Source organism: Leptinotarsa decemlineata, unplaced genomic scaffold (genome assembly GCF_025532065.1).
Source record: "Leptinotarsa decemlineata unplaced genomic scaffold, Ldec_3_MD MMD2_P_RNA_scaffold_2, whole genome shotgun sequence".
In the NCBI taxonomy this organism is placed as follows: domain Eukaryota; kingdom Metazoa; phylum Arthropoda; class Insecta; order Coleoptera; family Chrysomelidae; genus Leptinotarsa; species Leptinotarsa decemlineata.
In genome coordinates this window covers 6,036,272-6,047,261 of record NW_027412529.1, presented here as the reverse complement: position 1 = coordinate 6,047,261, position 10,990 = coordinate 6,036,272, and the positions used below count along the sequence as shown (strand labels likewise).

Below are 10,990 nucleotides of genomic sequence, written 5' to 3'. Positions count from 1 at the left end.
ATTTTTGGACAGTGTGACAAAATTATCAGCAGAACATGTAGAAAGTTCAATGAAATGTATCAGAATCTACCGCCAATGAACCTCAAGAAATTTATACGAATTCAGAACAATTTCAATGCATTTGGATCAACTTTAAAAGCACCAAGAAACTTGCCTCGACCCGTAACTTTCGAAGACAACCAGATTAATGTCTTACCATATTTTCACGAATTTCCCGAGTCATCGATAAGAAGTGCTGAAGAAGATTTGGGTATAAAATATTCATCGGTTCAAAGAATCTTGCGAAGACATAAAATGCATGATTATAAATTCACCAAAATTCAAGCAATGAAGCTTCAAGATCCTCAACAGAGAGTAGAATTTTGTGAAATGTTGTTGACACGCATTCAAGAAGATCCACTTTTTTTAAATAAAATTATTTGGACTGATGAATCGAAATTTTCGAGAGAAGGGATTTTCAATAGAAAAAATCGTCATTATTGGTCCAGTGAAAATCCTCACGTCACAAAAGAAGCCGGATTTCAAGAAAAATTTAGTTTTAATGTCTTCTGCATGTTGATGGACAACAAATTGAGGTACGTGATATACGAGGAGTCATTAACATCCAGAAGCTACCTGAATATTTTGGAGAATACTGTAGACAGTTTCGTGGATAATCTGCCACTCGAAGATTATCGAAACTGTTGGTACCAACTAGACGGAGCTCCTGCACATTGCACAAGAGAAGTGAGCACAGAACTGGATAGACTATTTGACGATCGGTGGATGAGGCGCTTGGGACCATGGAATTGGCCAGCGAGATCACCCGATCTTAATCCATTAGATTTTTATTTGTAGGGAATGTTTAAAGAAAAAGTTTACAAAATACCCGTGCGTTCGAGAGATGAATTGTTAGAAAGGATTGCCCAAACATTTGAAGATTTGGATCCCAATGAAATGAGATCTGCCACCACGAAAGCAGTCAACACGCCTCATTTTAAAGTGCTTGGAAGTGAACGGCCAGCGATTCGAACATATTTTGAAATATTCCACATGATTGTTTTACTTTTTTATAATTATTCATATCAATATTTCCAATTTCAAGTTTCTTGGTGCTTTTTTAAAGTTTATCCAAACATATTGAAATTGTTCTGAATTCGTATAAATCTCTTGAGGTTCATTGGCGGTAGATTCGGATACATTTCATTGAACTTTCTACATGTTCTGCTGATAATTTTGTCACACTGTCCAAAAATAATAAACAAATTCATAAGAACTTCGTTTGAATAGTTTTGTTCCATCGTTTTGAAGGTATTTGCAACTTCTAAAGTGACGAAAATGTCGATATTATTAGGAGAATGTCACAACGCTACTGTCAAATAGTAATCATGGCCTGCTTACCAAATACCGCATGGAAATACCATTCTGAAGGGACATTTTCACAAATAAATGTTCATAAGTCCGAAACATGACTAGTTAGGTATAGGTATGATATACATAGAAAGAAAGCAAATTTCAGCAGCTTTCCGAATTTTCAATAATATGCAGGGTGTTCCATTCAAAATAATCAAATTTCAGCAACTTTTTCAAGCAAACGAAAAAACTGTATTTTTTTACCACCCTGTATTGAAGTAACGGAGATTAGGCTGACGTGTGGGAAGTGTCCAAGTATCACCTAACTCCAAACCAAATTTCGATATCATAGTACTTCTTAACTAAAAGATATCGGCATTTTTAGAAGTCATGATTTTCGAAGAAAAAAATTGAAATTAATTTTTATTTCGAAAACGGTAACAGATAGGTATAGGGAAATATCAAGAAAAGTTGTCGGGCAATTGTTGGAGATTCCAAAAATAATATTATATACAGAGTGTTCCATTTGAAAAATCAAAGTTGCTACTGCTTTCTAATAGAAGCGGCAACACCGCATTGTCGAAAATATTTTAGTTGGCTAGAGAATGTCCGAATATGCCCTCCATTAAATTTTCAAAGTGATCCGTTGTCTGGTTCACCAGAAACGTCTAATGTGCCATCCACCGTGAATCAGCCTGTATAGCTGTAACATGTAAACATACATAAGGACATATTGTAAAATTATTTTGGGGTGGTACACTTGTATGGGTGGTATTACTGATTACCTACCTGTATGATGTACCTGATTAGTATAAGTAGCTTTAGTTTTGAGTAGTTGTTAGTTTTATCTTCCTCTTGAAGATGATCACTTGGTGATCGAAACACGTGTCGAGGTGTAAAAATAACGATTTGGTGTTGGGAAAAAACTCCAGTAATATTCATTACTACACCAAAGGTTCCAAACAGTACATTACAAGTACTTTATTTTGAAGTGAAATTGACAGATGAAACTTTTAAGATGACGACTGAGCGCCATCTGGGGGAAAAAAATTAAATGGATATCTTCATGAATATCTTCAACTACTACAAAATGGCGGAACTTTTAATAATTGCCTAAATATATTGACATTTAACTACATAATATGAGACAATAAGCTTGAGGGTAGTTCAGAAAATGCTTGAAATGGTTGCCTTGAACTTCTTGACATATGAACAGCCTATCCGATATTTCATGCCGAACATTTTTGAACACACTTACGTCAATATCTCTACAAATATTTATTATTATCTGCCGTATATCCAATAGTGAAGCAGGGTCAGTTTTGTACACCTTGTGCTTCAAATAGTAATGTAATGGTGCTCCATCTTGTTGCAATACAGTATCCATATAGAATTCATTAGGATTCGCTTCGACGATTTCAGTGATGATGAGAGGGTCAACAGTAGTTTCCAGCATATTCGAATACAGTTTCCCTGTTGAATTTTGATCAATAAATAGAGGCCCTACAATACGGTTTCCCAATATTCCTACCAAAACGTTAATTTTTTTCTGGATATTGGGTATGTGTTTCTCGGAAAACGTGAGGTTTGGTGTCATTTTAATAACGGCAATTTTATCTGTGATCATTGCCGTTTAAAAAAATGCAGATTCGTCACTAAAACAAATATTGTGGAGATAGGTAGGATGCCTTGCATTGGTTTCCGTCATGATTTCGCAGAATTCTGCCCTTCGATCAGCGTCATCTTTAGTTAATTAGTGTGCCATTCAAAAGTCTCCACAGAGTAGTAGCAGACACCTCACGAACATTCGCGACGGAATAAGTGGACTGTTCAGGATTTACTACCGTCTCACCAATTATTTGCACTTGCTGTTCTTCCGGAATGGACGGATGACCTGGGGACTTTTAGAGATTGTTGACGTGGTACCTTTCTATTAGTAAAACCGAAAACTAAATGAGAATATTCTAACTGAACAATGATGTTCATTGTCGTACTGACATTTTTTGTCGTTTTTATAAACGAAAAATAACTCAACAAACTCTATTGGGTTGTTGGAACTGCCATATGGCAGATAAAAAGGAATGTTTCTAAAAACGTCGATATTAATGTGTTTGTCTTCAGGAAATTATTAAATGTTCCACCATTTTGTAGTAGGTGAAGATATTGACTTCATATTATAGGGTTGTGAAGTATTCGTTAGGAGCTTCAAATGGTGTGTCACAAGACCCCCTTTTCATTTAATTTTTTTCCCAGTCGCCATCTTGAAAGTTTCATCTGTCAATTTCACTTCAAAATAAAGTATTCATGCATTGATTTCATTACCCCAAATTTAAATTTTTTGAGTTGACTCGTTCAAAAAATAAAAGTGGGGGGGATATTATAGAAAAGCACTGTATAAACAAAGGCGCCCATCTATGGGATCGACACAGTATTCGGCGTGGTCGCTGAGCACGCAAAACACTTTTACGCTTCTCGCCAATAAAATAAACATACTAAACTGTAAGCATATGTTCGAGACGGGTGTACCAACATGAGAAATAAAAAAGGTCATTCGAACGTCATAGCCAGCGAAATTTAAACATCACCTCATTTATCGAACTGACCTCTTATATGCAGAGGCCCTTGACAATCGATTTTCTTCGTAAACGACCATGAAATGATGGATTATAATTTTTCAAAAAGTTCAAGCGATATGATCCGATCTAAATAACTTCCCCCTAGGGGGATGAGATTGCTGCTTTTAAGTAGAGTTTATCGTCTGGAATCTTACGGAATTTTTCTTGTGGGTTTTTGTTGAATTTGATTTTTTTTTTATTTTGATGAATTTTTTATTCTTTCACTTTTTTGTAATATGATATATGCACTGATATTGTAAAGAAAAATCAGTTGAACCATTTTCGAAATAAAGGTCAGTGCGCGCGCAGTGTTCAACTATTTGGAGTATCATGCAAGGTCAACCTGCAGTCCCGATCAAAAACACTATATCCTCAAAATATTTGGAAGGCTTCAACATCTTGAGCGATCATCAATATGGGTTTTGGAAACAAAGATCAACAGGCCACCTTATATCGTATGTCACCCATATTTGGAATAACGCAATCGAGAATCAAGAGTTGTAGCGCTTGATATTTCTAAGGTCTTTCACCGTCTCTTGCATGAGGGTTTGCTGGCCAAACTTCGATGCTATGGCTTGTCGGATCATTTTTCTAATAGAGATATTGGTAATAGAAATCAAATCATGACGGAATAGGGAATATGCATAAAAAATAAAACGACCTGATTTTTTTTCCTGAGCTTTTAAGGTCCTAGTATTACTCAATTCGTTATTTTCTAACTTAATATGTATTTAATTATTCAAAACATAAATCAAAACGTGAAAAATTTACGAGCGAAATTCGAATTTGTAAAATACCCCACCATTGGTCGAAATGAAACGTGACGTCATACGGCATGTCCTGTCAGTCACCTGTGATTTATTTTCATACATTCAGGTTGTGTTGAATGGAAAAATTGGTTGTATTGCTATTCTAGCTTAGTTTTCTAATATTTTAATGTCAAGAAATACTAAGCGTCTTCAACAGCAATGACGGACAACGGTTTTGTGAAAGCACAGTCAAATAATCTTCCAAAAATAGATGCATTCATGATGACCACATATTTTGCATCAAACCCGGATTTTACATCTGCTGAGGTTAAGGGAGTAAAAGCTGCTAGGTAATTAATTGTAAAACATGGTATTTTTAATCTAGTAAATCTGTTTTTATGCATACATGCACTTATAAAATCATTTCCCTCAATATAACCTCAAATGTTGTTTACATTCATTGTATGACATACGTAAATAAGGTTATGAAACACCTGTAATAGCACCTTCAGGGAGTCTGGCATTTACACTTCTCTTTTTGGTTCCAATGTAGATCACTCTACAACTACAAGGGATCCGATTAAGTTCAGTTGTTGCTACTGTTGAAATACCAGATACAAAAACCTGCAGACCACGGTCAATAATCCAGGAAAAAGCCACAGAACATAGTAAGTGAAAGAGTATTGAAATAAAATTACATGCCACAATTTTTTCTATTCTAAAAAACACACAGTTGCACACCAATCATCTGATAGTATTCGGAAGAGTTCGTCCACACTGTAATAAGCTTTTTTTGTTTATCATTTTTCAATCTGTACTCGCCGTAAATTAATGGGAAAATAATTTTCGTGACTTCTTGCTCTTGAGAATAATAGAATTTTATGTGCAAGTGCTCCTATAGGCCATAAGGTCATAATTTTTTACTCAACAAATAATGGACGATATTAATCCCTATAACTAGTCCCCACTGAATCGCCACACTTTTTACCATTCAATAATATCTTCAGGCGTCTATGACATTAAATTCAATCGCACATAGTAGGTAGGAGATATGTCTAAAGTTAGTAGGTCTATTCGACCCTCCACCACAACCCAAAGAGTTTATCGTGGCTCACACCTATTCACACTCGGCCAAATAAAAGCAGCTTTTTAACGAAGCCGATTAGTTTGTAAGGTGAGTGGTCTTTCAGGTCAGGAATTTGCCGAACTCTAAGAACCTGATTCGATCCCCATAGGGACAGGCACAAAGTATATGCTCTGCTGTTTCATCATTTTCCAGACAGAGTCGACACCCACTGTCTTCAGACAGTCCAAGTCTCTGCATATGATGATTCAAATGACAGTGACCTGTAAGAAGGCCTGTTAAACATCGTAGTTCATGTCTACTGTAGTCCAACAACTGTTTGGTATCAAGCTTCGAAGGGTGAATAAACGCCTTGGAGTGAGCCAATCCTGGAAGATTCTGCCAGAAGTCCATAAATCGTCTTGCCATCCAGGTTCAGTGTTTGTTTGGCAAATCCCAAAGCGATGCCAATGACAGGTTCTGGTTCGATGAAGCCATTTGCAGCACCCTCCTTTGCAAGAGAGTCAGCAGCTTCATTGCCTTCCAGGCCAGTTTGGCCAGGAATCCAGACCAGAAACAATCTGTTAAGTCTTCCTATTGAGGAGAGTCGTTTTTGGCAGTTGCTACCAATTTAGAAGTTGCTCGATAAGAGCCAAGAGCTTCCAACACCGCTTGACTGTCCGAGAATACTTTTATTGACTTGTGAGTGAGGTTGGATTTATCCAATCTCCAAGCGTAAATTTCCGCTTGAAATACAGTCGTATAAGTTCCTAGGTAGTTGATATATATGTCCTGGATCTGCGACTGAAAACACCTGCACCAGAACCTGAAGGTGTTTTTGATCCTTCTGTGAGCCAACAACTATCTGCTCTTAATATTTCCTTCTCCCCGAGGACCCAGTTCTCTCGCCTCGGGAATAGTACTTTATAAGGCTGTTCGTAGTTGACAGTTGGAGGCATAAAGTCAGTGGTCATTTCCAAAATACTGTGACTTCCAATGTCACAGTCTGTTGCACTCTGCATTGAATTGATTTGTGCAATTGGCAATGTGCACAAGTCTGTATGCAGTCCATCTAGCCTCTCTCTCCAAAAAAATGTGGAGAGGAGGTAGATTTGGAAGGATCTCCATGGTCGCTGACGGTGTGGTACTGATGGCACCACTGATAGCCAGACAAGCCTGTCTCCGTAAGCCAGAAAGCTTCGCTTGGGCCGTTTTCTGCAAAACCTTCGGCCACCAAGCAATTGCACCATAAGTGATCATTGGTCTGACAATTATCACATAAATCCAATGGATTTGTTTGGGACCTAAACCCCAAGTTTCACTACAAATCCTTTGACATGTCCATAGAGACAGTCTGGCTTTGTGTAAAAGGTTTTCCAAGTGAGCGTTCCAGGTGAGTCTTTTATCAAGGACAATTCCAAGATATTTCACCTCCGTTCCAAATGGAATGACCACATCATTGAGGGAAAGTGACGTTAGATTGTCCAATTTTCTCCTCTTGATGAAGGGGATTAATACAGTTTTGATGGGGTTGACAGACATCTGCTCCCTCAGGCACCAACTGTGAACAACGTCCAACCCGTTTTGGAGGATATTACAAGCTACCCTTCCCGACGTGGACCTTGCCAGGATGACAAGGTCATCGGCATAAGCTTGCAGATCGACTTTTCTTCTGTCGAGGGCATCAAGCAGACTATCCACCAGGAGGGCAGTCCCTGGTGACCCTAAATCTGATAGCCTCGCCTTGAAGAGTCGTAGTTGCAGTTATGTTTACTAGCGTGGCATAGATCCAACCAGTTGTGGTTGGTAGGTAGGTTCTATGTATAGCGTAAATGAGCATCAAGAAAAGGAATCGGGACATTAAATAAATGCACCGTATGGAGGTAAGTATCCGTGTTTAGCACACTCGTAAGCTTTTTTGTTGCCCATGATACCTGAGTGATCTGGCACCCAATATATAGTCAATCTATTTCTATTCGCTAATTTCCTCAGTTTCTGACAGCATTTCCGAATCAGTCACTTTGGGGTCGTCAGTGTCCCCGAGTGCAGACTGGCTGTATGAAAATTGATTTTGTTGAGGCTTCGAATCAGTGTCTCTTGCCCATTACAGAATTGTATACGTATTTGCCAGGAAGACTGAAATGTACTGGCCGAACGGGTAAATGAAATGAAGATTTCTCACCGCACAGTATATTCCAGCTCCCGACTCACGTTCGGTTTTCGAGCCATCTCCGTACCAGGTGTTTCTACCGAGGATGTTCTCGGAATGACTCAGTGCTTCGCGTTTTAAGATTTTGATGACATGTGGTCCAAGAATAGGTTCGCTCCTCCACAAATTCCGAAATTTGTTTATTTTTCCGATACCATGTAGGTCGATAAGTTCTCGAGTCTGAATTGGCCCACTCTTGCTTCCACAATTATTACAAGATATGAAAAGGAGGATTCAAGAGTTTACCCAATGCAGTTGTTACGGTAGTTTTCATTGCTAGTGATTCCCCAACATACTAGTCTTTGCACTCTGCTTAGTTTGTTAATAGAGTTAGTTTCTTCTTTGGCCACCAGACCATAGATGCATATGCATTTCATTGGTTCAACCGGTACGGTATCAGCCCTCATGTCTGGCCAGTATCAGTGCTACCTCAGCCTTTCGTTTCACTCTTTCTAGATGTTGATTTCGATCAGCCAGGGTTCTAGTATAACACCCAGGTATTTGACCTCCCTCAGCTGTATCTCTTCGCTTCAAAGTTTCAGAGGTCTTTGGCTCTATGTCTTAGTCCCCTTAGTGAATGCTACTGTGGCAGTTTGAGATGACTCTAATCAAATTCGTTGAAAATGGTGCAAATTGACACTCCTATATACCAGGTGCTTGAAATCGGAGGTCAGCCTTTAATGTTTGAAGTTTTCAGGGGTGCAAATTCAGATACATTTTTTTGAAATCGAAGTCAGTCTTTTTCAGAGTATCTTCAAAAGTTGCCCACTTTGAGTAATGATTAAAATGTTTTCAAATTTCCTGTCCAATGGATGTAAGTAATTGAGTCAATCAAATAATGAAATATATCTTCCTCTAAATCAAAATTCAGCGTTTTGACGAAAACTGAATAATAAATAATCAAAATGTCTTTTCCTCTCTCTGAAAAACCAATATGCAATAGTTGAACTAAGTGGGTGTTTTCTTGAAGGTTCATGAAATGATCAATTTTCCGAGGAATATATGCACAGGATGCGTGAATGAGCTAGAAGAAATATTGATGTTTATGGAAAACACAAAGAGTAATGATGCTGAATTGGAAATTGAATCGATTCTGAAGAAAGAAGCAACAGACGAAAACAATAAAGAGGATATAACTCGATATGGACCTCAACTTTGTCGAATTTGTTCATCTCCAAGTAATGTAACAGCAATCAAAGAAAGAACACATCTGATTCAGCTTGTTAAGAATGTTACCAACATTGATGTAAGGATCTTGCTGATCATTTGTGTCTTTGCTAATGTTCTTTTTTATTTTAGATTAAAGACGAAATCTTCTCGTGTGACTCCTGTATAGGCAAATTAGAAAGCATATATTTATTTGTCGCTTCATCCCTATGTAATGAGGACAAACTTAGAAATGCACTTACAAATACTGGAGCTGTGGAAACTGAAAGTTTTTCGAATCCCATTTCAGTTGAATCGTCAGTGAGTGACGATTTGAAAGTGACTGTTAATGATGCGACAAAAGAAGAAAATATCGAACACGAATTTGAGGATGAACATAAGGAAATTGTTGACATTAAGAAAGAAAATATCGTCACTGAGGAAGAAGGCAGTATTGATGTCGAAGAAGAAATGAACAAAATGGAACTATCAGTTTCTAATATCGTCATCAACTATCAAATTGGATTAAAGCTCCCTTTAAAACCCACAGCGGCAAGACCATTCCAATGCGATTTCTGTAAACAATGTTTCGTTACCAAAAATTCTATGAAACAGCATATAATCGCTGGGAAAAAAAATCCGCCACAGTGTCATTTGTGCGATAAAAAAATTGTTCAAAATTGTGAACTGAAAGATCATTTACTCACTCACACTAAAGAAAAACCATTCGAGTGTATTTTCTGTAGAAATCGTTACCCTGAAAAGGCAATGTTGCAAGAACATTTACTCACTCACACTAAAACGGAATGTTACCAATGTCAGTTTTGCAAAGAAAACTACAATCAGATGAATGAATTGAAAGATCATTTACAAACTCACACCAAGGAATTGCCATTCCAATGCCATAACTGTCAAATGCGTTTCTCTAGAAAAGATATTTTGAAACGGCATTTGCTCACTCATTCTGAAGAAAAATCGTACGGATGTGAATACTGCAAAAAATGTTTCGTTAATGAAAGTCGTTTGCAGAAGCATCTGATAACTCATAATGAAGTGAAGCCATACAAATGTAATTACTGCGACAAAGGTTTTTTTCGGAAGGGTCATTTAGATGTTCATTTGCGCAATCACACTGATAAAAAGGGACTCGAATGCCCTTTCTGCAGAAAATCTTACGATTTACTCAGAAATTTCAAAGACCATGTGCGCAGTCACACCGGAGAAAGGCCATATAAGTGTGACCTCTGCGAAAAAGCTTTTTATCGGAAGTGCAATTTGAAACAGCATTTGCAAACCCATTCCGACAAAAAGTCGTCCGAATGTGACTATTGCAAAAAACAATTCTCTTCCGCAGGCAATTTGAAAAAACATTTACTCATTCACTTGGGAGAAAAGAAACACGAATGCAGTGTTTGCAAAAAGCTGTTCGTCTCTGAAAGCCTCATGAAAGATCACATACGTTCCCATGTTGAGAAACACATGTGCAAGTTATGCAAGAAGTGTTTCACTACGAAACAAAGTTTGGAGCGACATTTTCTCATCCACACTGGAGAGAAACCCTTCGAATGTCATCATTGTCAAAAAAGATTCAATCAAAAGGGTAGTTTGAAGGAACATTTACGCATTCACGTGGACAAAAATCAAGTTTAAGCCTAATTCTGATAGTCCGGTCAATTTAGACATTCGAAGCTACCTAAATTCCCACCAAGCTGAAAATCAGTAAGATTGTTTAAAATATGATTAAAAATAAAATTTGAAAGTTCCCCATTTTTCCCCTGTATGGAAAAAATTTTATTCGAAGTCAAAGGTCAAAAAAATAGTTTTTCGTGATTTTCAGCAAAACTATCATGAAAATACTTGAGACAAAAATTGTAGA

General features: G+C 37.6%; 1 protein-coding gene across 4 annotated transcripts in view; it reads left to right on the top strand.

The window, feature by feature from the left end:
• Positions 1–10,990, top strand: part of LOC111508858 (uncharacterized) — a 59,941-nt gene that overhangs the window by 20,738 nt on the left and 28,213 nt on the right. Inside the window, exons 1-3 of one of the 4 annotated variants that reach the window (XM_074182355.1) lie at positions 6,801–8,782; positions 8,939–9,214; positions 9,268–10,812. The exons of 2 other annotated variants lie outside the window; for them this stretch is intronic. In XM_074182355.1, coding sequence (XP_074038456.1) covers positions 8,777–8,782; positions 8,939–9,214; positions 9,268–10,764 — 1,779 coding nt within the window. In that variant the 5' untranslated portion in view covers positions 6,801–8,776 and the 3' untranslated portion in view covers positions 10,765–10,812. Of the gene's footprint in view, positions 1–6,800; positions 8,783–8,938; positions 9,215–9,267; positions 10,813–10,990 lie in introns of those variants that run through there. One more of the 4 variants, XM_074182352.1, reaches the window with a different exon arrangement.